This window comes from Erigeron canadensis, chromosome 9 (genome assembly GCF_010389155.1).
Source record: "Erigeron canadensis isolate Cc75 chromosome 9, C_canadensis_v1, whole genome shotgun sequence".
In the NCBI taxonomy this organism is placed as follows: Eukaryota; Viridiplantae; Streptophyta; class Magnoliopsida; order Asterales; family Asteraceae; genus Erigeron; species Erigeron canadensis.
In genome coordinates, this window is record NC_057769.1 from 13,910,875 (window position 1) to 13,927,586 (window position 16,712).

At 33.7% G+C, this 16,712-nt stretch overlaps 2 protein-coding genes across 3 annotated transcripts; both read right to left on the minus strand.

Annotated features, from left to right (window-relative positions):
• Window positions 1-859: 859 nt before the first annotated feature.
• LOC122582235 (aquaporin NIP1-2-like) lies at window positions 860-5,416 on the minus strand. Its single transcript, XM_043754602.1, has 5 exons — window positions 5,239-5,416; window positions 3,301-3,525; window positions 2,311-2,508; window positions 1,812-1,873; window positions 860-1,225 (listed from the first exon to the last, which is right to left on the minus strand). The coding sequence occupies exons 1-5, from the start codon at window positions 5,368-5,370 to the stop codon at window positions 1,000-1,002; spliced, it is 843 nt and encodes a 280-aa protein (XP_043610537.1). The 5' UTR covers window positions 5,371-5,416; the 3' UTR covers window positions 860-999.
• A 3,808-nt stretch (window positions 5,417-9,224) lies between these two features.
• LOC122583986 lies at window positions 9,225-16,239 on the minus strand. Of its 2 annotated transcripts, none has more exons than XM_043756357.1 (5): window positions 16,094-16,239; window positions 14,492-15,367; window positions 13,791-13,991; window positions 13,411-13,606; window positions 9,225-9,699 (listed from the first exon to the last, which is right to left on the minus strand). In XM_043756357.1, exons 1-5 carry the CDS (start codon window positions 16,187-16,189, stop codon window positions 9,512-9,514), a joined length of 1,557 nt encoding a protein of 518 aa, XP_043612292.1. In that variant the 5' UTR covers window positions 16,190-16,239; the 3' UTR covers window positions 9,225-9,511. The 2 variants fall into 2 exon arrangements, with proteins under 2 accessions (XP_043612292.1, XP_043612291.1); XM_043756356.1 differs by having other exon boundaries at window positions 13,791-13,994.
• Window positions 16,240-16,712: the final 473 nt, after the last annotated feature.

Consider the following 16,712-nt stretch of genomic DNA (forward strand, 5'->3'; position numbering starts at 1 on the left):
TATGTATGTTGCTATGGTTATTGGTATACTTATTGTTCATTTGTACCTTGTGTCCAAAATCAAATATAAGTTTTCTTTGTTGTTACCATACATGACTAAAAGTTAATGAAATTCATCTATCATACTCCATTCGTCCCATTTTAGTTGTCATGTTGACCAACTTTGACCGTAAATAATTTTGTTTGTACTATATGTTAGTTGCTGAAACTTATATGGACGAAAAGTACATTAGAAACCCAATCCATTTATATATTTTATATCAAGTGTTACATAACACAAACAAAGTTATTTACGGTCAAAGTTGGTCAACATGTAACTAAAATGGGACGGAGGGGTAATAGTTAAGAGACTTTCAGTCCGTACACTAATTGATAGTGTTGATGTTGTTCGGCAATAGACATGTTGTTTTACTTGGAGTCAAAGGGCTCCTTCAGGCTTTGCTACAACAGTTAATTTGTTGTAATGATAGTGCGACTGTTGTAGTGTTGTATGTTGGTTACATTAGATAAAAATGAAAATCGTATGTTGGTTACATTGGATAAAAATGAAAATCGTATGTTGGTTACATTGGATAATTGAGAAAATTTTAGAAGTTACGATCCTACTTAGGTCTCTATAATTATGGATGATATTAGCTGATTTTCATTATAAAATGAAAATCCTACTCAGCTGATTTTTTTTTTTTCTTTTTGAAACAGCAAGTTTCAAATCAACTTTAACTCGCCATACAAAGTTTAGATCACTAAATGTTGACGGCATTATCTTAACCAAACATGCGTCTCCAGGGATTAAACTATTTTAGGTAGGTCGAATTGGAAACGTATATGGCAAAAAAAAAAAAAAAAAAATGAATGTGGCAAACAAAAAATTGGGATACATGTAAGAATAGTTCCTATTCAAATTATATATCATATATCATTAGCACAAACAGAATCAAAAGCTTGAACATGACTAGCACATATGCACCAAATTAAGTATCTTACGAATTTTGGAAATCGGTCATCGTTTAGATCCATTTCGACTGTTGGCATACCGAAGGAAAGATGAACTCTTGGTGATCTCACGCAAAGGCTTATCGGTAAACCTTATAATATTGTAGACCCAGGCACCAGAAATTGCTCCAGCTGTTGGACCTAACATGTAAATCCATATCCCTTTGTATTTGCTTGACACAATGGCTGGACCGAGACTCCTTGCAGGATTCATTGACGCCCCTGATATTGGACTGTCATTTTCAAGCAAAATCAAAAGGTATTAAAATCACTTTTTAAACAACTAAAACAAGAACTAACAAAATAAGATTAATTGTACATTACTAAACTCATATTATACATATTCTCATTGCCTCAATCATCACAGTACACTTCAATAACCTAGTACTTTCTGCTAACATCAAGTTTATGACATTTATTGGATTAAATAAGTAATTTCCGTAAGTAAAAAAAATGTCATTTTTGTGTGGCGAAAATACTTATATGGAAGTTAAAAACTTGAAATAATTAGACTAGAGTACTACTTATTTATTCAGAAGCAGCATGGTTGGATCAATGGTAAACACCCTTGCCTCTGGAGACAGAGGTCATGGGTTCGATCCTCATCCCATGCAAAGGTTGGAGGGCCTTTTCTACCATTTAGGTAGAAACTGGAAGCAGCCTCTCTACTTTAGTAGAGGTAAGGTCTGCCTACATCTTAACCTCCCCGATACACCGTCGAGGTATTGGGGCTCAAAACCAGCGGAAGGCGGCACTGAGCAGTTACTTACCTTTACTACTTATTTATTCAGATTGTTATTCCAAGACAAGAAATCATACCCTGCGAACATCACATTGAGTAAAACTGTAGCTCCCACTGCTAGCCCAGCTAACTCTCCAATCTGCATTTGGTTATTTAAACTATTAAATTTACAAAATCCATGACTATATCTTATTTCTATAACATTATCTTACCAAACACTTGATAAAATATGTAAAAATCCGTTGGTAGCTCAACTGATTTGAATTTTTAATTTTGATAATTATTCTAAAATGGTCATAGGTCCGTTGCATATTCTTACCAATAAGACTCTTCTTTGGTCCAATTTGACCTGACCACGAGCCCACACCATTGTGTGGGACTCGTGGTCAAATAGTGGTTTGTTATTCTTTTTTGACACCCAACGGATATATAAAATTAAAAAATTAAAAAACTAATGGTGGGTCTCTGACTAGTGGTTGATTAAATATTGGATTAACGATTATGCAGGATTTGTGTTATCCCTAAAGTTTTAAAAAAGTTATCTAGTTAATGTTTGTATGAAGATATGGTACTAACAGCTCGATTATCGGTAGCAACTCCTGAGATGACAAACATGAGGTAGAAAGTGATAATGAACTCCAAAACGAGTGACTGGAGATCAGATCCAACAGGAAGGGTTCCTGCAAAATGATCTTGCTTTCCATTAAATATCAAACGTAGAGTTCCACTCGCCAATGTTGAGCCGAGGACTTGAGCAACAATGTATGCCGGTACCTTTCAAGAAAAACAGGATAAGAATTACTTAGAGAACTTAAATATGTGTAAAACAGGATTTGTTACGAGTATTATACTTTGACAAATTAGTTAAGATCAGCAACGGGACCATATGAAGACCAAGGTTGGTCATCGCCCATTTACAATATCTAAAAACTTTATATTTTTAGTACTGTATATATATATTTCTGTAGTTCAAACTCAAAGTTATATTGTCTATCAACAAAACATAAATTCTTGTTCTCCTTTCAGAGATAAATTCTTAATTACATAAAGATATGTATTTGGAATGTGGTGGGAATAATTGAAACTTGAAAGTGTACTTTGACAAGCTAGCTAAAAAATTAACTTTTGTCCAAATTAATTCCTATCAAATCCTCAATAAACAAGATGATGATTAGATAACAATATAACTTTCAACGTTAGTTTAATAATGAATATCCAATTGTTAGCTTTCCTATCAAATTTTCTAATCTTTGTTTTATTACAATAATCATTGTTTAGTTTAACTTATATTTGATTAATTAAATCAAGAATGTATATGAAGTCCCATCAAATTTGATAATTAAGGCACTTCACCTACAATATAATAAACCGCTTGCATTTTGATCATTTAGTGTGAATTATCACTTGTATTTTACGAAAAGGTCGACATGTTACAATCATTATGACAAGATAAGTGAAGCAATTCATTCATTAAAACTGTAGCTATCACTTTGCCATTAGCAGCAAGTAGTTAAACACTTCATAAAAACAGTGAAAAAACAAGAGAGCTAAATTATGTGAATATACCTGTTTTAAAGGGAACCTATTGCAAGAGGCAAAAGCAATGGTAACAGCAGGGTTAAAATGGGCACCGGAAATATGTCCGACAGAGTAAACCATGACCATCACCACCAGCCCCCACACTATCGATATTCCCGGTAGACTTATGACCTTGTCTTTATCTGTATTCACCACCACCGCTGCACACCCAGCGAAAATCACAAAATATGTTCCTAGAACTTCTGCTATCAACTGTTCACAATCACAATTGATCACTAGTTAACTAATTAAGTTTTCTGTTTATTAACTATCGATGTATACATCACCAATACGTACTATTTATCAAACGGAACTAGTCTACTATTAGGGGTAACTCAGGCTACAGGTCAGCTTGGCTCATTAAATGTAAATTTTATTTTAAAATTATGCGACTCTTTTTTGATACTATGGGTCTTTAAGAAATTAGTATATCATGTTCTTAATTGTAAGCCTTTTTTCATTAATTAGATTGGGAATTGATATATTCACAACCAAAATTTGTCATTTGTAACAAGTACAAGCATTTACTGCACAATGTATAATTGTCTGAAGCAGACAACTATTGTAGATGGCAATTTGGGTCGTGAATATATCAATTCTCTTTGTTAAATCGTAGTAGTTTTTCCAAATAAAATCTATTTTATACTAGTATTTTAAAAAAAGTTTTGTTATGGCTCACATGATTCCTTGACCCGTCACTACTTTTATATGACAATAACCTTTTCGAAAGCAACCTAGTTGAAAGGCATTTCAAAGGTGGAAAAGACATGGGTTTGAACATCACTAGATAAATATATTGAGATTAACCGTGAAAAAGTCTAAGAAACAATGGAAATAGCGGTTAAGCCGTGTAAAATGACTAGATTTTCTCCCGGTAGCCTTAATTAAATTAGCCAAATTCTTTAAATATTAGCATGATTAGTGTAATTATAGAGAATTGGGCAAATTTAGGTACGTTTGCCGGCCAACCCAACCAAATCTTGCTAAAACCCTATCATATATGCGAAATGACAATTTACGAATTAGTTGGACCCAAGAAGTCAATTTTAACGAGACTAGAAAAACAATTGTGTTCACATCCGGCATATCATATAAGTTGGCAAAAATCACATTATATTCCTTTGATCCTTTCTCTCTTTGTTTATAAAATAAATAAATAAATACATGATTTGCGTATCAAACTTGTTGACCAAAAAAAAAGTATGATAATAAATGAATTAAAATCGAAAACACACTTATTTCTCAGTTTGAATTCGACCTCGTATTCAGACTTGATTGGAAAAGAGTCGGTGGTGTGATATTTGATGTGAGATATTTTAATTTACGGAAAATGAGTGAATTATGTCCAACTATCAAGTAACCGGAAATCTGGTTATTTTTAAAATAAAATACTCGTAAATTTTAACCATCAAGCAACCAAAATCGGGATATGGCAGAATTATATTATCGACCAATATATGACATCATGACATACTACTTTAGCTTAGAAAGATAACGTGACACAATTGGATTTATCCAATTACGCATTTTTGGATTTCCCGAATAGGGACTAAAACTTAAAAAGTCATATGCGATTACAAGCTAAACTATGTCAATGTCATATGTCTCATATGTCAATAGACAAGATTTTCTACGGCTGTAGAAGTAGATTATTAGGAAGGGTTTTCAAAGCATATATAATTCGAGCATGCTAACTGCCCATTTGAAAGTCATCTCGAATATTAACTACTAACTACAAACTAGTTGTTTAAAAAAAAAACTAAAACTAGACAAGTTTTTCTATCCTTTCCTAATTCGGGGTTACACAGTGAGTTAGTGGTTGTAAAGAAGCCAGCTTCAAATACGTTGGTTAAATAAGACACAAAGAGTAATTAAAGTTTCAAATGAGAGGCGAATTAAAATTATCACTAATGGAAAGAAAAAGACCTTTTGGAGAAAAGAAACAGAAGGAAAACAAGACGACTTTCGATGATGATCTTGTTCAATATCGAGTGCGACAGCATGGTGGCCGTTAGTGGTTGTTGCAGCAGCAGCTCCTCCTTCAGCCATGTCTGCCATGAGAAGTTTTTGTTCTAGTGTGTATAGAAGTACAAAATGGTGGTGATTTTTCCTTGCAAAAGAAACTGGCACTTATATTTATGATTGCACATGAGGGACAGAGGGTTGGACTTCTTGTGCATAATTATTTTTGACTTACTTCGCATTCATTTTTCTGTTGACCTTTTTATTAATATATTTTTCGTCTCAAAGTGATAATCTATTTAATATTTTAGCTTCTCACATAAACATTAAGAAATTTAACAGGATCAAGTGAATAAATTTTACTCTTGAAGAGCTGTCAAAGAATTGATCATCAACTCTACAAACAGTACTAAGTACGATTGCTACCTTCTTTTATCTTATAAACGAGAGTATGTACCCGCACGTTGCGGCGGTGAGATGGTGGGGTGATAGGTCATAAAGTGTGATAGCCAAATGTCTTAACCGTACGGGTTCCGCCCTCGGATTTAAAAATTCGTCGAAAGTATATCGAATGACATTTTTAATGAAAGAGCATTGAATTTTAAGAACACACATATAATTTTTATAATTTATCGATGTATGGTTTTTGAGATAAAATATTTTGAATGAATTGGAGGAATAAATGATTTAATCACACTCTATGACTTATCACACTTTAATACCTATCACTCTCTCTTCTTACCGCCGCAACGCACAGGTACTTATCCTCGTAATATAATATAGATATGAATTTGATATAAAATGGGTACGGATTGAAGTTGTTAAAACATATTCCAATATAAATATTTACAAAATAAATGTTCATTTGATCATTTTCATATTCAATCAATCAAATCAAATAACACTATATTTGACTAGTAAAATGTTTAAAATTTACATTTTTTGAAACTTTAGTTAGTTTTATATAAACTTTATTTAGTTTTATATAAACACTTGATATAATCCCTATTAATTATAGTGCATCTTATTTTTAAATTTTCTAATAATACGTAAAACGAAAAAAATAGAAGACTATTTAATTTAGGATGCCCCAAGATCATACAATATTGTTAATTAAATATGATACGTATATACCGACATATGTTAAAGTTAGGGGCAAAAGTGTAGTTGGCAAGTTTGTTTGGTTTTAATCGGCTCTTTGGCTTCCTTGTAGCATGTGTATCGCAAACATTGACAAAGTGCATCTCATTTTTGACAAGCATTGATAAATTGGCTACTTTGTACCCTTACTTTTGGCTTTTTTTTTTTTTCACATCCACGTGACATCTTTTTTATTGGCTAAAGAACCAAAAATTGACACTGCACTCTTGCCTCTTATAGTGTATATTATATGATATCATCTTGAAACATCTAACAAAGAATAAAAAAAAAAACTTTGGTTCACCAAAAATGTTTCGACCCTTGCAAATAGAAAACATACATGCTGACGACAAAAAAAAAAAAAAAAAAAAAAAAGAAAACCCATCAAATCAAAAATAACGGCTTTATTAAAACCGTTGTGATGTCATAGAATAGTGACATTTGGAAGTTTGAAGCATACATGATAAGAACTCGAATGACAAAGAAAAACAGGCAATATCAAAGGGAGATCGCTTTTACGAACTTTCCTTAGCGTGCAAATGTTCTCCCTTATGTCGTCAAGCTCTCAAATCTAAGACAAATAGAAATAAAAGACTTTTTATTTAAACTGCAAATTTGGATCACTAAAGGACCATTGAAGTATTATCGTGCCATCAGGGTATCACACAATATTTTGGGAAATTAGGTGTTACAATAACAGTATTCAAGAAATGCATTTTCTACCCAATACCATGGGAAATTAGGTGTTACAATAACAGTATGCAAGAAATGCATTTTATAACTATTGTCTTTTTTTTTGTTGAACAACAGTGGTGATTGAACTCAGCGGCATGCCTCTTCATCGTTTGGTAGAGATCGACCATGTCACCAGCACAGTCAATCCGAGGGCATGACTGGCGGTGGAAGTCTCACTACCGTTCTGGAAAAAACTAGCTAAATGCTAGAGAAAAATATCATATTTTACCTCATTGGCAAAGACTTCTCAATATGTCTTTCAAAGGTATGAAACCCGTAACCAACATTTAACTGAAAGACATAAAAGACATTAATGGTTCAGTTGGGCTAAATCCAAAACTCTTAACTGCTGTCTTACAATTGGTTTAATGCTCATTAACCTGTTATTGGTTCATTGGTGGTCATTTTCTAACTAGTAGATGAGGAAATATACAAAATATGGTATTTATTCTGTTTCATTTCTTATATACATTAGTGTATATATTTGTTTATGTTAAAATTATTGTACACAGTCCACGTACTGAGTTAATTAAATCTATATTATATTATAAAACAGATTTTTTCCAGATTTTTAACATTGAATTAAAATTTTCAATATTGATTTTAAGTACATCCCCAAAATACTCTTCTCATTTATTTTATATTTATCTAAAATAACCATAATACCCTTTCTCTCTCCTCAAATCTCAACCAATCATCTTTTTTCTTTCCTCCATAAATCATTTATTCCTCCAATTCATTCAAAATATTATATCTCAAAAATCATACGTCGATAAATTATAAAAATTGTATGGGTGTTCTTAAAATTTCATGTTCTTTCATTATAGATGTCATTCGATATACTTTTGACAAATTTTTAAATTCGAGGGCGGAAGCCGTAGGCTTTTGACTATCACACTCTCTGACCTAGCTATCACCCCCACCATCTCACCGCCACAACTCGCGGGTACTTACTCTCGTATTATTATAATACTTTACATTTAATTACAGTTTCAAAGATTTATTAGTTAAGGAATGAGAGTGTTTTCTTTAATAATGACTCATCTATTCCTTATGCTTTCAAAGAACTCAAAGGAATTAGCTACTCATGGTTTACCAACTGATCGTCACGATTCCCGGATATTACTTGGCCCGTATGAAATAATTTCTCCTTTTTTAGCTCCCGTATTGGTTTTTTGTTCTCTGCTTTATATCTTTCTTACCTTATAAACTCTGAATTGTAATTCTTAATTTCTCGCTAGTCGCTAGAGTGCATATCAATAAATTTTATCTTTTGACGTTCAATAAAATAAATTAGTACCTTTTTTTTTACTCTTTTTAAAAAAAAATAAATTTAATGTTTTAAGTTCAATGTATTTTTATTTTAAATACTCACAATACATCCTATATTTTACTTTTTATGTACTGCGGAAAAGGTAGATTTGAAATTGACATGGTAGCACTTTTAAAAGATGATGAAATGAACGTTTTCTTTTTTTAACAAGCTAAATTCTCGATTAACTTCTACAATATCTATTACATCAAGATATACCCCAACTCGGGTTTCCTCCAAAAAGACATAGATATCTTACTAAATGGTGATGGCTGGAGTGAACAGTTACGTATGATATTATAGGATAGGATTCAACAAACATAAATGGATTGACGTATACAAGTACGATAGACTAATTAATCAACTAAAAGTGGGGAGATATGGTTGGAAAAAGTGGAGCATGGCTGGGCTTTTGCATTCAAAACCGGCACTGCTACAACCACCCACCGGCAATGCAGACGAAACTTCTTTATTTTTATTTAATGCCAGTCCTATTATTAATTTATTATTGTTTTCAATAATTTACATTAACTAATAAATGTATATGATCAAAAAACTGGCTTGACTTTACTTGTGATTGAAATGTGGATATGAAATGTTACTTGATAGTTTGCCTAACATATCTAAACTGGCTTATAACTTAAGTTTTTAAACTTTTTTTTCTTATAGATTTCAACCCGTCCAACTGCGTTTGTTTAACAATACGATACTTCAAGAAAAAGAAAAAAAGTTTATTTAGGCGCTAACAAAAAAAAAATAAAAATGGAGACGAATACATGCCACAAATGTTTATTAATCATGTTATGAAGTCAAAGTTCCTGTACAGACAAATATGTATTTACACAACCTTTTTGACATCTCATACAGGATGCCCGGCTTTACAACGTTAAAATAACCTTTACTATGTCTTCACTCTAAACACTTTTTACTTAATATTAACTAAAGACTATACATAATAAAGGCGGGCTACCTTACCATGAAGGCATGAATCGATATATGTATGGTGGAGTTTTATTCACAAACAATAAAGGCATAAAGCTATAGACACAATTATGCTTTACCTAATTTCTGGTATATATCTGCTAGAGCACGGTATAGTATGGCAGCTGCAGGAGGCCTAGCCAATGAACCAAAGAGAATTTCCTGTGCACTTAAGAATTGTTTTCCATAAAATCGGGAATTTTCATGTGTACGTGTAGTCACCATGCTCCCTTCCAGCGAACACCCAACAAAAGCTCCTGAAATATAAAGAATACCTCAATGAACTTAATCTTTAGCGGGTCACAGATGGAGCTAAGGTGAAAACTCAACCATATAACATGACAGTGTTGATTCGGACTATGTTTAGTCTCCAACAGGTGAAATATGGAAATAGCTCAAAAAATACAGGTAATTATGGTTCAAAGGGTCAAGCACACAATTGGTAAGATGTATCTTCAAAATGGTTCAAATAGGTCAAGCACACAATTGCTAAGGTGAAGTATTTAAAACAAAATTTGACTTTTTGTAGAAATTCTATGATTTTTTAGGGGGAAATGTCAAAAGAATCACTTAACTTTTTAAAAAACTTTGATGAAGTCACTTAACAACTTTTGTGCTTGATGAACTCACTCAACTTCATTTCTTTGGTCGAACTCAAGTGTTAGCTTGCTATCCAGCTTTTGTATCCACTTTTGTCTTTAATATATGTGTTTGAATTAGACAAATGAAGTTGGGTAACTTCTAAGTACACAATGTTGCTGAGTTATTTAATTCAAAGCTTTTTGAAAAGTTAACGTGACTTTTTGACTAAACTATATTCAGAGCCGATTCACTAGGATGTCCTAAAAGCAACAGTAAAAAGCATTGATGTAGGGGAATGCAATTCAAAGAATGCTTGCAGTTGTTCAGAAAGTTGTAAGAGTAATCTGTGCTACTCGCATTATTTGTAGTAAAAGTTTAAGCAGAACTAATTATAGTAGATTAGTAGCCGTCTAACAGGAAAAACCCAGTTAATAGCAGAAGAACATCACCTGAGGAATGATGTGCAAAGTTGATAAATTAGAAGAGCAGTTGGTCTTATCATAAAAGTGGTTTCTTTTGTAGTAACTTGAGCAACGATGTCAACACATTGGTTGCTGGATCATGACTTAAGTTCATCCAATAGTTAATGCATCATGATCGTACCATAATGCAACTAAAATGAACATCCAGTCCCATCCATTGACTATGGAGTATTTTGCATCATTTATTACATACAAGCTCACAGTTTTAAAATACACCACAACTATCTACAGGAAAACATGCAAGATGAGTTGAACTTTTCTTGTCTAATAATGACATTCTCTATTTCAAATAATAAGTTTTGATGTTTGACGATAAGTTTTGTGGCTTGCATATTCTTGCTATATATAAAATTAACTTCTACAAACAGCTTGCATCATACAGCTCTAAAGCAATTAAATTACAGTGGCATTAACTTCTCAGACAGTAAAATTGCATATGGTCCTGTTGAGCCAGTAGCTTGGTTTTAAAGGTATGCCTAAGTCTCACCTATGCAATGGCAACAACGCATCAGGCTGAGGCAACATGATGTGGCGTTTAAGCACCTCATTTAAAAAAAGGGCAGTTAAGGTATTTTATGCACCTCATGTGTCCTGTAACTTCAATTGTAGCTTATGTGTGTGCCTGGTTGTAACTTAGAAGTGACATTTCTTTAATCCTATATTTTGTGTATAAAAAATGGGGATTGTTCCCTCTTGTTGACCTATCTATCATTCAGTCACTTAAGAATTGAATGGTTACTTATCCTACTAGTACATTCCAACATTCTACCAAGTACCAAGTCCTAACCACCTCATCTCTCTTCTCTGCAAGCTCCCTAGTGTTTGGGACTTTCGGTCCTTTGAAAATATTTTTATAATATATGGGTGTATCTAAGACTCTAAGTTCTGACTATACATGAACAATGTTATCTTATCATGTTGCATTTTGTTATATATATACTGGTAGAAAAAAAATACAAAATTGTGCTCTTAAAAATAAGATTATTTGCCATAGGTGAAATACTTCAATAGAAATATATTGATAGAATCCAAAAATTGAAAGTATCCGTGGATAGATAACAATAAAGTCGGCCCGATTCGAGAGGGGCAACTCTCCGATTACAAGATAGGTAACCAAATTCGAGATGGGTAATTCTCCTAAAACAAACAAAGTTTGATAATTGTAAATAACCAGACATTCCTAATAGAAAAGAAAACTACTATTAATACTAATTTAATCTGGAAGTTATCTATTTAATCAGTTATCCTCCACTACTTGTTCCTGAAGTTTCTCTCTAGATAACTGCCCCATCAGGCCATCACCACGTATGATTTTTTTAATTATTTAAAACTGATCCAGCTATCTTCTAATGGGCCTGATTTGATTTGGTGTGGCCCATCTCCAGTATTGAGTTCGTATCAATACAACCTGCCTAAGTTGCTGGTCCATCATTGTTCTCGAGTTGGGAGAGCACTGTAGTTGCTAAGCCAGTCCCAATAAATTTTCCTGGATCCCACACAACAATAAAAGAAATATATGGCTTAGATTTACAAATTTCTGTTCCTAATTTCTTCTCGGCTTCAACTAGTTTATATCCCATCATACTCCTTATTCGGAATTGATTTACATGTTGAGCCCAGATAACATCTTTTTCATCAGAAACTAGGCATGGCCTGTTGGTTTTTGGTAATGGAAATGAATCATTTGAGGTTGCAGTGAGGTGAGGAGGAATGTAGGTACCAGTGTAGTGTGGTGGTGGTTTGATAACAGTTGGTAGTGGTGTGGCAGAAGAAGGTGGTGGTGCGGAGGCAGAGATGGGTGGAGCAGTTGGTACCTCCCTTTGACCAGAACTTTATCTTCAGGTTCTAATCTGGCAAGGTTAATAGATGTGATAGGATCAGTTGCTATACTTGACTGGACCTGAATAGAGGATGTTTCATGCCTTTGCGCATGTAATGCAATATTCTTCAACAATACCATCATTGAAATTAATTTGTCTTCAATACTTGCCCATGTAATAGCCTCGGAATCCTCTTCTTCTTCTTCTTCACTTCTTCGGGTGTTGACCATCTCGAATTTCCCGGCAATGGAACCAAAATGATAGAATCCAAAAATTAAAAGTAACCGTGGATAGCTATAACAATTAAGTCGGCCCGATTCGAGAGAGGCAACTCTCCGATTACAAGATAGGTAACCCAATTCGAGATGGGTAATTCTCCGAAAACAAACAAAGTTTGCTAATTGTAAATAACCAGACATTCCTAATAGAAAAGAAAACTACTATTAATACTAATTTACTCTGGAAGTTATCTATTTAATCAGTTATCCTCCACTACTTGTTCCTGAAGTTTCTCTCTAGATAACTGCCCCCATCAGGCCATCACCACGGATGATTTTATTTAATTATTTAAAACTGATCCAGCTATCTTCTAATAGGCCTGATTTGATTTGGTGTGGCCCATCTCCAATATTGGGTTCGTAATTTCGTATCATATATTTAAATTTGCAACTCTGTTTAATGTTAACAATTGCTTCTGTGTTTCATACTCTCATGTCAACAATTACTACCCCTCATATGGAATTTTAAATAGATTGTTGAATAAAATTATTTTCAGAATGAATCTTGATTCATGTAACCTGATACCCTCTAGCACATACACAGACCAAGGTAGAAACATACGGAGATCAAGATCCTACGAACAAGAACAATTTCGCATGCCACTTTTGTCGCAAACTAAGGCACGAGAGTAAATATATTAAAGAAACATTTAGCTGGAGGTTGGAAGCATGTTACTAATTGCCTAATTGGCCTAAAGATGTTCATGGAAGCACTATCTACAATGGCCAACAACAAAAGTACCTACCAATATATAGACTTTTGAAAGAGTTAAGGATTCAGATTAGCACAAGTAACAATAACTAACCTTTTGTGCAGCTATATGTATAGCAAGTGGCATAGCCACCAGTTCCAGCTCTTACATCAGCTTCAGCTGTTCGTCCAACAATACCAATAGCAGCACTTAGACCAGCTCCAAATGAGACATGAACGTCACTGCTGAACGTCTTTACGGCCTCTTCGGATCTCAGAACAATGATTAGATCTGCAAATTCACCACCGGCCTGGAAACACACAAACATTATGAATCAAGTAACAAGTCCCAAAAGCCACAATATAGCAATATATAGTTTCAGAAGCAGAGTCTATCTTCAACAGATCAATGAAAAGGAGTATCATAATAACCCTACATTTTACATAAAGAATTGAGATAAAACAGACATGACCAACAAAACAAAAGTTTATTACCTGGGCACCCCATCCAACACCCATAGAAGATATAGCAGAGGGTGGAGACCATGAGCCATCTTCCCTGCGCGCAATCACCAATCCAGTTCCAATATTGTAAGTTACCATCATACCAACCTTCACTATAGTAAGTATTGCAAGGCCCTTAGCATTTCGTAAGATCATATCAGGAATAGACTTCTCAGGTCTCGAAGAACAAACCTGCTACAAAATTTCCAAATCAAATAACTATATATTTTTCTTAGGGGTGGAAAGATGTGCAGGTAGGTCGGGTTACAAGTTCAAGAAAAAATCAAGTTTCTTTTATACCAGTTGATTGGGCAGGCTATCTTGGGTTGACCACTTGACCTGCAAGCCCTTATTCACCCATCGATAATTAATCCATTAATTATAATAAATACCGTAACCTTAATAAACTATTCCTTTAAATAAAAATGATTTAGGAGGTTTAGTGCAAAATGAACTTTCTAAGTCTTACAGCCCGTTTGACCCATTTCACCAGTTCCACATTAGCTGCCTTTTTATACCACCCTATGGAGACATAAAAAGCAAAAAAAAGAAAAAAAGAAAAGAAACCTGATCAACCCGTTCTTAAGAAAATGGGTTGAAATTGCCACCAATAGATTACAATACTCATGGCATCTCATTAAAAAAAAAACAACAAAATAAAAATATATATTGATTTACAACCTTAAGTTTACCTTGCTATATCCTTGGATTGAGTTAGTGGCTTTGTAGATCTCATACTCCATTGACTGCCCCCAAGGAAAATTCAGCCATGATCTTAAAGTGCTTAGATCAGTGAGATCATGAGTTGGTAATTGTGAAGCACGGCTTACTTGATCCATTAAAAATGGCTGGACAGCCTCAAGACGAACAAAACACACATCACAGACTCGTTCTGTGTCTGCAGCACGAAACTTTATAGGCAGCAAGCTTCTTCCTTTGGTACACTCACTGCAGAAAATTCCTCCACAAAACCGGCAGTGATGCCTGGTACACATGATTGGATGAAACCTTACATTACACAGCATACAAGCAGCAGCAGAACTATCGGGCAGCCATTTAGGAGGTTCAGTTTCAAGGATTTGCTGGACATTTCCAAAATTGGCCTCTGTAAGCGTCTGAGCCATCTCTTTCCAAGCTTCATCAACTAGATGTCTAGATATGCATGAAACACCATCCCCAGATGCCAAAACATTAACCTTTCCACGAGCTGCAAGCAGCATTTCAAGTACCACATCCCACATGGTTAGTTCCTTGTCTTTCTCAAGAAACTGAGACCATCCCATATCTTCATCAGGAAAGATCCCACCAGCCGAGGAGGAGAAACCTCGGCTCCATTCTTCATGTTCAGTTTCTGACATAGGAGGAACAGAAACTGGTATCCAAACTCCCGTTTCTTCAGAGAGTGGTGGTTCATAAAAGAAGTATTTTCCTAATGCTTTACGACTACTGTTACATGAGTCATTATGCTCATCTATCCTTTCTTCCATACCGGATTCGTCATTCAACCTTGCTGGTGGAGTTGAGATACTGCAGTCTCTGGTTCCAGTAAGACTAAGAGTTTTTGTGTCCTGAAATACATCATCATATTTTTGTGAATATAAAGCAAATGCAGGAAACAAATTCAAACATGTACTCTGCCAACTATATATATAATATATACATATATATGAGCTGCATCATCACTTATTAATTGGACTGGGCGCTAAAAAATGTATTCAAATTTAGTCCAGGGTATATTGGGAGTATCCAACTTAGAATGTTTCTACTTTATGCATCCAACTTTTAAATATTGATATTGACTCTCCGAAGGGCACTTTTTACGGCATGTCAGTAATGTAAGGCATCCAAATAAGTTGTCAAGGAGAGTCGATACATACAACAGAGTTTGGACAAATTTAAATACATTTTCAAACACTTATAACTCGGTTACACTCAACTGAGAGAAACAAGTTGTGGCGAAATTACCCCGGCAAATTTATAAGACAAAATATGAAACATTACAATTACATGATAGTGGGTTCACCACAGAATGAGTCAGCCTATCAGCTTAATTAACATTTTAAATATTAGTAAATGGTAGAGGGGGGTGTTAAAGTTCCATTATTAATATTGATAAAGTGTTTAAGTAAACCTGATCAAAATAATAGTGATAACAATTAGGTGTTTTTTTTGTAAAATTGGGCCTATACCAAGTTGGTAAAACAGAAAATAATACATACTTATATATATATACATAACATATAGTAAGAACTTAATAAAGCAAAAGATAGAAGATTAAAAAGAAGAAGATATACCGGATGATTGATTGAAACATTGGAATTGAATCTTAAGAAATCTGGATCCTCCAATTCCATAGTTGATTCTATTACATGCGCGCCAAACCCTAACATATGTTCTATATCTATATCTATATTATACACAGAGACGACGTGTGTTATAAATCAAAATAAAACAAAGAGAAATGCTAAATACAGCATTAGATTTTATTTAAAATGTATAAAAAAAATTTGTACTTTCCATATTAAAGATTTTTATGGTAAATATACAAACAATTTATACACCTTAAACACAGCCCTTAGAGCTGTATTTAGCAAACCCCATAAAATAAAATACACAATACGTAGGTAATAGTCTTTTTACCCGTGTCCGAAATAGATAAATTTGAACTATTGTTATCTATACTATATTAAATTTTAAGTTTCAACATTTACTTTTCCAAAATGCCTCTTCTATCAATTCTATATTACCAAACACTCTTTCTCTCTCCTCAAATCTCAACCAATCATCTTTTTTCTCTCTCATCCGTAAATCATTTACTTCCAATTCATTTAAAATCTTTTATCTCACAAACCGTACATCGATAAATTATAAAATTTATATTGGTGTTTTTAAAATTTCATGCTCTGTCATTAG